This window comes from Coregonus clupeaformis, chromosome 20 (genome assembly GCF_020615455.1).
Source record: "Coregonus clupeaformis isolate EN_2021a chromosome 20, ASM2061545v1, whole genome shotgun sequence".
NCBI classification, from domain to species: Eukaryota; Metazoa; Chordata; class Actinopteri; order Salmoniformes; family Salmonidae; genus Coregonus; species Coregonus clupeaformis.
Window position 1 is genome coordinate 12,879,076 of NC_059211.1, and position 14,952 is coordinate 12,894,027.

At 42.0% G+C, this 14,952-nt stretch overlaps 1 protein-coding gene across 3 annotated transcripts in view; it reads right to left on the bottom strand.

The window, feature by feature from the left end:
• The window catches only part of LOC121533760 (lysine-specific demethylase 4B), a 91,682-nt gene extending 76,790 nt beyond the window's left edge, over nucleotides 1-14,892 (bottom strand). For all 3 annotated transcript variants that reach the window (XM_045205315.1, XM_041839977.2, XM_041839976.2), the window contains exons 1-3: nucleotides 14,761-14,892; nucleotides 3,342-3,694; nucleotides 2,793-2,968 (exon numbers count right to left, since the gene is read on the bottom strand). In XM_045205315.1, coding sequence (XP_045061250.1) covers nucleotides 2,793-2,968; nucleotides 3,342-3,680 — 515 coding nt within the window. In that variant the 5' untranslated portion in view covers nucleotides 3,681-3,694; nucleotides 14,761-14,892. The remainder of the gene's footprint in view (nucleotides 1-2,792; nucleotides 2,969-3,341; nucleotides 3,695-14,760) is intronic.
• Between the last annotated feature and the right edge of the window lie 60 nt (nucleotides 14,893-14,952).

Below are 14,952 nucleotides of genomic sequence, written 5' to 3' on the forward strand. Positions count from 1 at the left end.
ACCAAAAAAGTGTTAAAACAAATAAAAATATATTATATATTTGAGATTCTTCAAATAGCCACCCTTTGCCTTGATGACAGCTTTGCTGTATCTCTTCTAGGGCTGGGCGATATGGCCAAAATATCATATCAGAATATTTTTCACATTTTTGACAGTATTTTACTGTTTTTGAATAATAAAAGTTATATGTATATGTTTTAAGAGTAGTTCATGACCACTGTTCCCTCAAAGCTGTGCACAGCTCCCCTCGGCCCTGCCACACAGAATAAATATCAGCCCGCGCAGAAAAGCAAGAGATTGAACTTCACTCAACTTTCTATAGTTTTCCCCATTAGTTAGAACTATTAATGTTTCGCTCTACTGTGAGAATTGTGATCGAATCAACGCAATATTAGCCACTTTCAATGTAACATACCGAAACAAAACGAACTATGCAAGACTTATTAGTATGCAAAACTAGCTGTGCAAGAGATTTTCTTGTAGGCAAAGCGCATTGGAGTAGGATTCTATTGCATTGACAGGCACGACTCAGGCCCGTCTGGACTGTTTAGGCTACAGTATGAGTGGTCGTGAGTGTGTCACGAGTAGATACGCTTGTTTTGAGATCAAAGGTAGAGCTGCATGTAGCCACGTGTGCACATTTGTTCATATTCTTTGCTAGTTAGTGAGTTATTAGCCCAGTTATAGCTAATTTCTAGTCAACAATGCCCGGGGAGTGGTTGCTTCCTACAAGAGCTCAAAATGTATGCATTTCTAGCCATCTTTGAAAAGCAAGTCAGGTAAAGAGCTGTCTTAAAGGGGCAGTGTTGTATTTTGAGACGGACTTGAACAATAGGCAGAGCGTAGCATAATTTCTCTGATTCTCTGTAATAATGGTATGGGAATAATAATGACATTTATTTTGCAAAGACAACATTTTCAGGCACCTTGTCTGAAGTGGATAAACTGGTTAATGTCAAGCCCTGCATGTCTTTTTTCAAAAGTCTCATGGAATATAGGCCTACGTTGAACACCACACATAGGCTGCCACTGTAGACTGAATGATAGAACAGCTATTTCTATGTTAAAAATGTTATGGGATGCATTTTTGTCCATTGTTTGATGGTAGGCCACTGTGGTAGACCTACATTATGATCAAATAGACACAGTAGCCTACTCGGCCACTGTTAAAACTGTAACTTAAAGCGGGTACAGCCTCAATGTTCACAGCGCCGGAAGTTGCACAGAATTTTCACAACATACAAGTTGTGAAAGTCGTGGTCCTCTGTAGCTCAGCTGGTAGAGCACAGCGCTTGTAACGCCAACGTAGTGGGTTCGATCCCCGGGATCACCCATACAAAAAAAGATGTATGCACGCATGACTGTAAGTCGCTTTGGATAAAAGCGTCTGCTAAATGGCATACTATTACTATTAAGTTTGCGCTCAGCAGACCTGAAATTTGCCCCGTGCCAATTTTTTTTAAATGACTCTAGGGTGGCAACACATGAATTAATGATTTCAAAGTGGGCTTTCTCCATTCTGATTGCTTAATACTGTTCAATCCAACTTCAATCAACATTTGTTTTAAGCATTTTCATCAATTTCTGCATTTCCTGCACTTTTGTTATCATTTCCACACTGTGGCACGTAGGGCTGCATGATATGGGCAAACAATCTAGGCCTTGTTTATTGGTGTACTGTTCGAATCATGGAAATATAATGATTCTTGTAATTCAATAGTTGGTATATAGTGGGCAACACTTTGAATACATTGTTGTTTGACATGACAACAAATAAATAGGAATTATTGTGACAGGTTAGGAACCAAAGTGTTGGTCAGCGTTTCCCAGGGGACCCTATACGATGTTACATTTAACTTAATCATGTAGATAGCTAGCATTGATAGCTAGCTAACTAACATATTCATGCTTCACCTATTCCTCTCTGATTTAGAAGATACTGTTGCACAAACAACATGTTGATCTAGACCTACACCAGCACTGGTATCAGGCTGTATTATCTAGCTAGGTTTGCTCTAACTGATTACATTTAGCTAGCTAGCTATTCAGCTAACTAGCGATTAGCATTACCATCTAACATTTATTTTTTGCCACAACTTGCTAAAAAAATACAAACTAGCTGTTTGCAGACAGTAAGATACAAACTAATAGTGTTATTATAAAACGCTTTGAAAGCAGCATCATTGTCAACAACCTCTTATTGTGTCTGACCATGCAGACTGCAGAGTGAATGACAAGTGAAGTGCTTGTGACTCCGTGGTCGAGCAACACCAACAACTGCTTTCCTTGAGAGGCAGTGCTTGTTGTGGGAAGCAGCATGCAGGAAGAGGGAGAGAGACAACTTGAAAGAAGCAAACGGAGTAAACTACAAAAACAGACATTACACGCGCCGGAGTTACGTATCACATTTAACACTATTGCTATTTTAACTGCCTTGATTCTAAATGTATGTTGTTTCTATTGTATATATAAAAAGAAATCATCAGTAGAGTTTTGAGAACTGTAATAAAAAGCGCAATCCAAATTAAATGTATTATTATTGTTATTAATGTAGGCCGTCATTGTAAATAAGAATTTGTTCTTAACTGACTTGCCTAGTTAAATAAAGGTAAAATTAACAAACCTAACACTGAAATACTGTTATAGAAGGTAAAGTAAAAACCCAAACCGATCAGTGCATCAATATCGGTATATAGTAAAAGACAGTATACCACCCAGCCCTTATCTCTTCTGCATTATTTTGACTGTGTCTCATTGGGTGTAGAATGGCTGGTAGCTAGGTGAGGCCCTACGTTCTGCTGTTGGCCAGTTGACGGTACTCCCCGACGGTCATGGACTTCTTCTGGATGTTGTACTGGGTGAAGAGGCCCGACTGGCCCGTCACCACCTGCATGATGGGAGCCGGGATCACCATCTCCTCGATGGTGTCGTACGACTGCCGCGGCTTCCAGCCGTTTGGAGGAATCACCTTCAAGAAGGGAGGGAGGGACGGTGAGAAAGTGAGTGAGGATGTGAGAGGAAATGAGAGTGAAAGTGACAGAGCAAAAGAGGGGACAGAGCAAGAGAGGGGAGGAGGTAGAGGTAGAGAGAGAGAGAGAGAGAGAGAGAGAGAGGGAGAGAAACATGTGGCCAAAGTAGGTGGAGCTACAGTAACAATACAGTAACATTGCATGGCTGAATTCAAACTAAACTGTCAGAATCTAGAGCACCCAGGAGATTTTCAATGTGAACTGTTGTATTGTTATACTGCAAAATATACACAATAGGACGACTTTTTCAGAGTAGGTCAGTTCTAGTAGGTCAGAAAACCATTTATATGAAAAGTGTGTGCATGTATGTACCTTTGCCAGGCCTGCACGGTGTGCTCCTTGAGTCTCCATGTAGGCAATGTATTTGGCAAAGTCCTTGAATTCCTCCATGGTGGGCCGGAAGGTCATGATCTTACACCCCGGGTTCATGACTGGGACTGGAGGAGCAGTGGCAGGGGCTGGATCTGATGCTAGCTCTGGGGCTAATTCTGGGGCTTGAGCTGAATCTGGGGTTAGTTCAGTGGCTAGCTCTGGGGCTAGTTCTGAGGCTAAGTCTGGAGCTGGATCTGGGGCCAGGTCTGGTGCTGGGGCGAGGTCTCGTGCTTCCAGCAACATGGTGGCAGTTGGATCTGGGGGCACTGCCAATGACATGGAGGCAGGTAGAACTGAAAATAGAAAGAGAAAATAATGACAAACTAGAATCTAGAACAACAAAGCAATAAAACACAGCCAGACCTGTGACCATATGTATCAATTGTCTCAGAGTAGGAGGGCTGATATAGGATCAGGTCCCACCTGTCCATGTAAACCTATTCATTTTTATCTAAAAGGCTAAACGGATCTTAAATCAGCACTCCAACTCTGAGACGCTTGATACATACGGCCCCTGAACAACAGAGAGGTTTAGCCTAATGAATGACTACAATGACTACGAGGTTAGAATTTGATTCTAAACACTTCTACATTAATGTGGATGCTACCATGATTACGGATAATCCTTAATGAATCATGAATAGTGGGTTCGATCCCCGGGACCACCCATACGTAAAAATGTATGCACGCATGACTGTAAGTCGCTTTGGATAAAAGCATCTGCTAAATGGCATATTATTATTATTATTATTATGAGTGAGAAAGTTACAGATGCAAAAAATATCATACCCCCAAGACATGCTTGAACCTCTCACCATTCCAATAACAGGGAAGGTTAGCATTTTTTGGGGGGTATGATATTATTGCCTTTCACTTTCTCACTCATCATTATTCACGATTCATTCAAGATTATCCGTAATAATGGTAGCACTCACATTAATGTAGTGTTTAGAAACATATTCTATTCTTATTTCCAATTAAAGTGACTCCAAAATGTCACAATACATTATTTACCATACATTTCTATTGGGCACAAAATAATCTGAAACACAACCAAAACAAACAGCAAATGAATCCCAAAAATGTGCAGTCACAAGCTTGATGTAGTCATTGCGTGCTATGAATATGGGACCAAATAAGTGCTGTAATTTCTAAACGGTTCACCCGATATGGATGAAAATGCCCTCAAATGAAAGCTGACAGTCTGCACTTTAACCTCATAGTCATTTCAAATCTAAAGTGCTGGAGTACAGAGCAAAAACAACCAAAAATGTGTCACTGTCCAAATACTTTTGGAGCTCACCTTATAGGCTACCCATTAATGTTTGTAAACAATGAATTTGTAAACAAGCAATGTATAGCCAAAATATGTTTATAAATGATTATTTTGGTCTCATCTACTGTCAATCCTTGCTTGGATAACTCCAACTCCAACTACACTGAACAAAAACATAAACGCAACATGTAAAAGTGTTGGTCCCATGTTTTATGAGCTGAAATAAAAGATCCCAGAAATGTTTCATACCTACAACAAGCTTACTTCTCTCAAATGTTCCACAGCCAAAGCCATAAACCCCACTACTTTCTAAAATGTTTCTTCTTAAAATCTGATTTTAAACCTAACCCTTAACCCACTGCTAACCTTATGACTTACCGTAACCTTAAAGCGCATTTTTGTTTTCATACATTTTTACGATAGACAATTTTGACTTTGTGGCTGTGGTAACTAGTGACAACCGCAAAGTAGCCTAAACGGAAATTAGACGGCCACAATTATTCCAAAACGCAGCTCGTTGTTGGAACACATATTTCCCGACTTGAGTCAACCAGTCCATTTAGAATTTGTGATAAAACTGTTGTTATTTGGCAAGGAATGTAGCTTGTGTATCCCATCAGTTAAATACGTTTTTATAGTCACTCATTTCTGTAGGCCTAACAGGAGCACACGTAGAGGGAGTGGTCGGAACGCAATTGAGTGAGTTTGACATGGAGGGGAAAGGGAATTTAGGGAGAAGAACTGTTTGATGCTTGGCTTGGTTTCTTTTTTGTTGTGCCCCACAAATGCACATGTACAAATGGAACACTAGTCAAAGCAAATTAATGGCATCTTCAAGACATAATTTAGACCTAATAGTTTGACAGTATTTGAAAAAAAATTGATCTCTGGTTAAAGATCGAGTTTTAACGTCCGTTCGAGTACTAGATTACTCATGCCCATCCCTAGTCAGTTCATGACATTATTACTGAATCTGAACGTTTGACCCCAAGGAATTATTTCCCCAAGATTATTTTGAAGGCTCAGATGGTGTTGGGATAGGTGGTTGGTTAGCCTACTGAATTTACAATTTAGGTATAGTTCTAAAATCTAATCTGCTGAATATGAGCACATACAGCTCTGGAAAACAATTAAGAGACCACTTAAATCAGCATCTCTACATGTATGACAGCCATTCCATTCCAGTGTCTGTTGAATTCCAACACAGGCACACCTCATTCTACTGAATTAGGTACTGATTAGGTGATCACCTGAACCAAATCTTATTTAACGAGGAAAAGTATAAAAACCACTGCTGTGGTCATCACTATCCTCTTGCAATAGGACCAGCTGGATGGCAAAAACAGTGCTAATAGTACCTCAAAAGTAATATTAATCAAAAAATAACTATTGACCATGCCAAAAGAGTTGAAAAGGAAAGTTTTGAGTGAGGAAAAGAAGGGTTAAATTCTGGCTTTACTGGCAGAGGGATACAGTAAGCGTCAGGTTGCTTCCATCCTTAAAATGTCAATGACGGCGGTTCATAAGAACAAGTTCAAGCAGCAGACATTGGGGACAACAAAGCTACAGACTGGCAGAGGGTGAAAACGACTCTACTGACCGAGATGACCACCAACTCATTTGAATGTCACTCAACAACCGTAGGATGACATCAAGTGACCTACAAAAAGAATGGCAAACGGCAGCTGGGGTGAAGTGCACAACGAGGACGGTTCGAAACAGGCTCCTAGGGGCAGGGCTGAAGTCGTGCAAAGCTAGAAAAAATCCCTTCATCAATGAGAAGCAAAGAAGAGCCAGGCTGAGGTTTGCAAAAGACCATAAGGATTGGACCGTAGAGGACTGGAGTAATGTCATCTTCTCTGATGAGTCCAATTTTCAGCTTTGCCCAACACCTGGTCGTCTAAATGGTTAGACGGAGACCTGGAGAGGCCTACAAGCCACAGTGTCTCGCACCCACTGTGAAATTTGGTGGAGGATCGGTGATGATCTGGGGGTGCTTCAGCAAGGCTGGAATCGGGCAGATTTGTCTTTGTGAAGGACGCATGAATCAAGCCATGTGCAAGGTTGTCCTGGAAGAAAACGTGCTTCCCTTTGCTCTGACATTGTTCCCCAACTCTGAGGATGGTTTTTCAAGCAGGACAATGCGCCATGCCACACAGCCAGGTCAATCAAGGTGTGGATGGAGGACCACCAGATCAAGACCATGTCATGGCCAGCCCAATCTCCAGACCTGAACCCCATTGAAAACTTCTGGAATGTGATCAAGAGGAAGATGGATGGTCACAAGCCATTAAACAAAGCCGAGCTGCTTGAATTTTTGCGCAAGGAGTGGCATAAAGTCACCCAACATCACTGTGAAAGACTGGTGGAGAGCATGCCAAGACGCATGAAAGCTGTGATTGAAAATCAGGGTTATTCCACCAAATATTGATTTCTGAACTCTTCCTAAGTTAAAACATTAGTATTGTGTTGTTTAAAAATGAACATGAACTTATTTTCTTTGCATTATTCGAGGTCTGACAACACTACATATTTTTTGTTATTTTGACCAGTTGTCATTTTCTGCAAATAAATGCTCTTAATGACAATATTTCTATTTGGAATTTGGGAGAAATGTTGTCAGTAGTTTATAGAATAAAACACATACCTATAAATAGTAAAACCAGAGAAACTGATCATTTTGCAGTGGTCTCTTAATTTCTTCCAGAGCTGTATATGAACACAAATTAAAAGGAGCAATCTGGGGTTCAAACAACAAAGTGGTGACTCAAACACTTTTTTGTAAACAGCAAAGGGTTGGGGCTGAAGAAATGTAACCACTCAAATTCATAAAGGGTGCTATGGACGCAAGGACTGACCATCCAGGCAGGAGATCAAAATATGTAGGCCTACATTGTTTTCAAACAATGGAGTAAAATTAGCTTATTTTTAGAGTTCAGGTGGTGTAAGACAGTTCATGATGATGGATATTATATTATTCAAGAATATATACAACGGCTATATATCATTCACTTAAAAGTCCAAAGATGGATGTAGGCTAGCCCAATAATGAACTAAAACAGCCTAATGTTACTCCTTATAGTCCAAGGACCTTACATGTTCTGTTTCGAGAAGAATTAGCTCTGGCAGCAAAAACAGCCAAATACTCCATCTAAACATGAATTGAAACTCAATGGCGAATGTGCATAAAGATGGCAGAATTTAGATATGTCATTGTTTTAGCACTATCTACTGAGTTTTTAGACTACGGCACTTGACATGGTTCAATGTGCCAATAAATCAGCACAATCAACTTTTTCATTATAATTTTTTTATTGTCGTCATCTTGAAGCTAGAATTGGAAACATGTACACTGTGCTAATGACCATACAAAAAAAGAGTAACCGATAGCAATGTACAATACGGCGAACTTAGCAAATGCAAAATATAGACTGTTTTAACCGGTATTAACACAGCTGCAACCGACAGTATTTTTCAGGGACAACATGTTTGTGGTGTCCGTCTTTCATTCACACACGTGTTCGGGGAGCCACACTACATGGCCAAAGGTATGTGGACACCCCTTCAAATTAGTGGATTTGGCTATTTCAGCCACACCCGTTGCTGACAGGTGTATAAAATAGAGCACACAGCCATGCAATCTCCATAGACAAATATTGGCAGTAGAATGGCCCCTACTGAAGAGCTCAGTGACTTTCAACGTGGCACCGTCACAGGATGCCACCTTTCCAACAAGTCATTACATCACATTTCTGCCCTGCTAGAGCTTCCCCTGTCAACTGTATGTGCAGTTATTGTGAAGTGGAAACATCTAGGAGCAACTACGGCTCAGCTGCGAAGTGGTAGGCCACCCAAGCTCACAGAACGGGACCACCAAGAGCTGACGCACGTAAAAATTGTCTGTCCTCGGTTACAACACTCACTACTGAGTTCCAAACAGCCTCTGGAAGCAACGTCAGCACAAGAACTGTTCGTCAGGAACTTCATGAAATTGGTTTCCATGGCCGAGCAGCCAGCCGCACACAAGCCTAAGATCACCATACACAATGCCAAGCGTCGGCTGGAGTGGTGTAAAGTTCGCCGCCATTGGACTCTGGAGCAGTGGAAACACGTTCTCAGGAGTGATTAATCACACTTCACCATCTGGCAGTCCGACGGATAAATCTGGGTTTGGCGGATGCCAGGAGAACACAACCTGCCCCAATGCATAGTGCTAACTAGGGCTGTGGCGGTCATGAAATTTTGTCAGCCAGTGTTTCTCAAGCAAAATAACTGTCGGTCTCACAGTAATTGACCGGTAATTAACATAAACACATTTAGCATCTCCTGGCTTCCACACATAGCCTACAAGCCATTAAAAAAAGTATAATAATCCATGTAATATAGCCTACACCTTCACAATAAATCCATTACTTATTTTAGACAGGTGTAAAGAAGCATGATATGAAGAAAATGTAGTCTATTTCAGAAGAAAATAATAACATACTCTGAGTTGTCCTTATGTTAGATCCTGATGTGGCTATGCAAAATGGCTGTGGGCTACACTACTTCATTTAGCAGACTGGATTTGCTTATAATTCTGTGGCATTATTTTATAGTATAAAGAATACAATTGAACAAAGCTGAAAAATATATAAATATTTTCTCCAAGCGATTTGAGGGAGTGCGCACATGCTGCTATTCTGTGCTGAGCAGTTAAAAAATAAATAGGTACTCCTAGAGTGGCCTGCGAAAGTATTCACCCATTTTACATTTACATTTTAGTCATTTAGCAGACGCTCTTATCCAGAGCGACTTACAGTTAGTGAATACATTTTTTTTTTATATATACACTGCTCAAAAAAATAAAGGGAACACTTAAACAACACAATGTAACTCCAAGTCAATCACACTTCTGTGAAATCAAACTGTCCACTTAGGAAGCAACACTGATTGACAATACATTTCACATGCTGTTGTGCAAATGGAATAGACAACAGGTGGAAATTATAGGCAATTAGCAAGACACCCCCAATAAAGGACTGGTTTTGCAGGTGGTCACCACAGACCACTTCTCAGTTCCTATGCTTCCTGGCTGATGTTTTGGTCACGTTTGAATGCTGGCGGTGCTTTCACTCTAGTGGTAGCATGAGACGGAGTCTACAACCCACACAAGTGGCTCAGGTAGTGCAGCTCATCCAGGATGGCACATCAATGCGAGCTTTGGCAAGAAGGTTTGCTGTGTCTGTCAGCGTAGTGTCCAGAGCATGGAGGCGCTACCAGGAGACAGGCCAGTACATCAGGAGACGTGGAGGAGGCCGTAGGAGGGCAACAACCCAGCAGCAGGACTGCTATCTCCGCCTTTGTGCAAGGAGGAGCAGGAGGAGCACTGCCAGAGCCCTGCAAAATGACCTCCAGCAGGCCACAAATGTGCATGTGTCTGCTCAAACGGTCAGAAACAGACTCCATGAGGGTGGTATGATGGCCCGACGTCCACAGGTGGGGGTTGTGCTTACAGCCCAACACCGTGCAGGACGTTTGGCATTTGCCAGAGAACACCAAGATTGGCAAATTCGCCACTGGCGCCCTGTGCTCTTCACAGATGAAAGCAGGTTCACACTGAGCACATGTGACAGACGTGACAGAGTCTGGAGACGCCGTGGAGAACGTTCTGCTGCCTGCAACATCCTCCAGCATGACCGGTTTGGCGGTGGGTCAGTCATGGTGTGGGGTGGCATTTCTTTGGGGGGCCGCACAGCCCTCCATGTGCTCGCCAGAGGTAGCCTGACTGCCATTAGGTACTGAGATGAGATCCTCAGACCCCTTGTGAGACCATATGCTGGTGCGGTTGGCCCTGGGTTCGTCCTAATGCAAGACAATGCTAGACCTCATGTGGCTGGAGTGTGTCAGCAGTTCCTGCAAGAGGAAGGCATTGATGCTATGGACTGGCCCGCCCGCTCCCCAGACCTGAATCCAATTGAGCACATCTGGGACATCATGTCTCGCTCCATCCACCAACGCCACGTTGCACCACAGACTGTCCAGGAGTTGGCGGATGCTTTAGTCCAGGTTTGGGAGGAGATCCCTCAGGAGACCATCCGCCACCTCATCAGGAGCATGCCCAGGCGTTGTAGGGAGGTCATACAGGCACGTGGAGGCCACACACACTACTGAGCCTCATTTTGACTTGTTTTAAGGACATTACATCAAAGTTGGATCAGCCTGTAGTGTGGTTTTCCACTTTAATTTTGAGGGTGACTCCAAATCCAGACCTCCATGGGTTGATAAATTTGATTTCCATTGATAATTTTTTTGTGATTTTGTTGTCAGCACATTCAACTATATAAAGAAAAAAGTATTTCATAAGATTATTTCATTCATTCAGATCTAGGATGTGTTATTTTAGTGTTCCCTTTATTTTTTTGAGTAGTGTATATACTGGCCCCCCGTATAGGAATCGTGTGGGCAGAACTGAAAAATTGTGTGTGCGAGCAAGGAGGCCTACAAACCTGACTCAGTTACACCAACTCTGTCAGTTGCAAACGCCATGCTCTATCAACTGAGCTACATCCCTGCCGGCCATTCCCTCCCCTACCCTGGACGACGCTGGGCCAATTGTGCGCCGCCCATGAGTCTCCCGGTCGCGGCCGGCTGCGACAGAGCCTGGATTCGAACCAGGATCTCTAGTGGCACAGTTAGCACTGCGATGCAGTGCCTTAGACCACTGCGCCACCCCCTTGGCATTTTTCCTATTTTGTTGCCTTACAACCTGCAATTAAAATGTATTTTTGGGGGGTTTGTATCATTTGATTTACACAACATGCCTACCATTTTGAAGATGCAAAATATTTTTTCTTGTGAAACAATCAAGAAATAAGACAAAAAACTTGAGCGTGCATAACTATTCACCCCCCCCAGAGTCAATACTTTGTAGAGCCACCTTTTGCAGCAATTACAGCTGCAAGTCTCTTGGGGTATGTCTCTATATGCTTGGCACATCTAGCCACTGGGATCTTTGCCCATTCTTTAAGGCAAAACTGCTCCAGTTCCTTCAAGTTGGATGGGTTCCACTGGTGTACAGCAATCTTTAAGTCATACCACAGATTCTCAATTGGATTGAGGTCTGGGCTTTGACTAGGCCATTTCAAGACATTTAAAATGTTTCCCCTTAAACCACTGGAGTGTTGCTTTAGCAGTATGCTTAGGGTCATTGTCCTGTTGGAAGGTGAGCCTCCGTCCCAGTCTCAAATATCTGGACGACTGAAACAGGTTTCCCTCAAGAATTTCCCTGTATTTAGCGGAATCCATCATTCCTTCAATTCTGACCAGTTTCTCAGTCCCTGCCGATGAAAAACATCCCCACAGCATGATGCTGCCACCACCATGCTTCACTGTGGGGATGGTGTTCTCGGGGTGATGAGAGGTGTTGGGGTTGCGCCAGACATAGCGTTTTCCTTGATGGCCAAAAAGCTCAATTTTAGTCTCATCTGACCAGAGTACCTTCTTCCATATGTTTGGGGAGTCCCACATGGCTTTTGGCGAACACCAAACGTGTTTGCTTATTTTTTTCTTTAAGCAATGGCTTTGTTCTGGCCACTCTTCCGTAAAGCCCAGCTCTGTGGAGTGTACGGCTTAAAGTGGTCGTATGGACAGATACTCCAATCTCCGCTGTGGAGCTTTGCAGCTCCTTCAGGGTTATCTTTGGTCTCTTTGTTGCCTCTCTGATTAATGCCTTCCTTGCCTGGTCCGTGAAAAAAAAGAAGAGGGTGTCTTGCAAGCTGAAGAACACCATCCCAACCGTGAAGCACGGGGTGGCAGCATCATGCTGTGGGGGTGCTTTGCTGCAGGAGGGACTGGTGCACTTCACAAAATAGATGGCATCATGAGGAAGGAAAATGATGTGGATATATTGAAGCAACATCTCAAGACATCAGTCAGGAAGTTAAAGCTTGGTCGCAAATGGACAATGACCTCAAGCATACTTCCAAAGTTGTGGCAAAATGGCTTAAGGACAACAAAGTCAAGGTATTGGAGTGGCCATCACAAAGCCCTGACCTCAAGCCTATAGAAAATGTGTGGGCAGAACTGAAAAATTGTGTGTGCGTGCAAGGAGGCCTACAAACCTGACTCAGTTACACCAATTCTGTCAGGAGGAATGGGCCAAAATTCACCCAACTTATTGTGGGAAGCTTGTGGAAGGCTACCCGAAACGTTTGACCCAAGTTAAACAATTTAAAGGCAATGCTACCAAATACTAATTGAGTGTATGTCAACTTCTGACCCACTGGGAATGTGATGAAATAAATAAAAGCTGAAATAAATCATTCTCTCTACTATTATTCTGACATTTCACATTCTTAAAATAAAGTGGTGATCCTAACTGACCTAAGACAGGGAATTTAATTAAATGTCAGGAATTGTGAAAAACTGAGTTTAAATGTATTTGGCTAAGGTGTATGTAAACTTCCGACTGTATATATATATATATATGATGGGATGTATAGACATTATGGACAGTATGTGGATAGAATATTTAATATATCTGTAGGATACGTAGGATAGAATAGTATATATACAGCAATAGTTGAATAGGATGGCATTGACTAGAATACAGTATATACATATGAAATGAGTAAAACAGTATGTAAACATTATTAAAGTGACCAGTGATTCCATGTCTATGTACATAGAGCAGCAGCCTCTAAGGTGCAGGGTTGAGTAACCTGGTGGTAGCCGGCTAGTGACAGTGACTAAGTTCAGGGCAGGGTAATGGGTGGAGGCCAGTTAACAGGTCGGACATTTCCGACTTCCCTAGTTCCGACTAGCATGTGAACACAGCATTAGCTAGCCAATGTCACCATGACATCGCCTACAAGCGTGATCAGGGATTTCTATTGGAGAAGCAGTTTCTGCCTATCTTCATACTGTACTGTCTTTGTTACTATCGTCAATAGGCGCTAAATGTAGTTAGTGTCTATGAACGGGTTAGGATGTAGCCTACCAATCCCAGATTGCTCCTTTAACTATACGATGTTATATTTACTATACATCTAAATACCTATTAAAACACATTTAATCTATAATCAAAACACGTTTATCCTGTCACTTCTTAAAACTCTTTGTGATGTTATTACTATACAATTTTTATTTATTGCCTACATTATATTTTTTCTTCATTTTCATTGTAAATACTCTTGAGATAAGACATTGAAAAGCACTCACTAACCTTGTTCTTAAATTTATTCATACACTTTTTTCTAAATTCTGCATGTTGCTATGGTATGGCAGGACGCATGCCAGGCAGTTACAGCTGGCTATAACAAAAAAAAACAGCGAACTTAAAGCCAATAACGTTTTCTGACTGGCTAGCCAACTATCTTCGCAAATATTAGAGGAGCTATCAGTTGTAGCTAGTACTAACACACTGACTAAACTGGCAAACGTATTAAAGGAATTGAAAGTAAAGACATGAATAGCGTCATGGACTCGCGAGTTATTTGTAACGCTAGCATACTAGCACGTATTTCAAGGTAGCAAGCAAGCTAACTAGCTACGTGCAGAAATAGCTCGCGTGCACAAGTATGATGACCGTCTTGACGTACCTAGCAAACTCGATATTCAGAACGAACAGTGGTTTACTAGCATGACATGTTATGGATCGATCAAAAACGATTGTGTGGTGTTACTCATGTAAGCGATACATGCTAACTACCTGGGTGCCAGAGATACGTAATTAAAGCTAAGCTAACGTTAGCTACTTGGCGCTAGCAAACCACAGCTGAAATTTCTTACAGCTATTTGCTAGCTAAAATTGGTGTTCTTACACTACCTGTAAGAAAACGCAAATTTCAGCTGTTGGTAAACTCTCAAACGTTACGTGTCGAATGACCGTTTCGGAGTTCATTTGAATTTTGACAGCCAGTACTCTGTTGTACTCTACAACCCGTGCACAGTCAGCCTTCCTCATTCCATAAAAGTCAACAAAACAACCGCACCACCATTGCTGCTGGCTTAGGCTAGCTACAACTGTTTAGATCACTTCGGAAATAACATGTGTATCTAAATGCACTTGATCCCACCAAAAATGAGCAAATCATACATTACCTCCTGCAGCAAATTATGTTCCTTTCTTTATTTTTCTCAATCGATTTCTCGTTTTATAAAATCCACACGATCGATTACCGTTGAGCATTAGCTACTTGGTTGCACACAGACGAGCTCGGGCTCATGCCCTCCTTCACGAGCTTCAGCTCAGTGATTGGCCAGACCATGTTTGTAGGTATTCACTATGGTTTT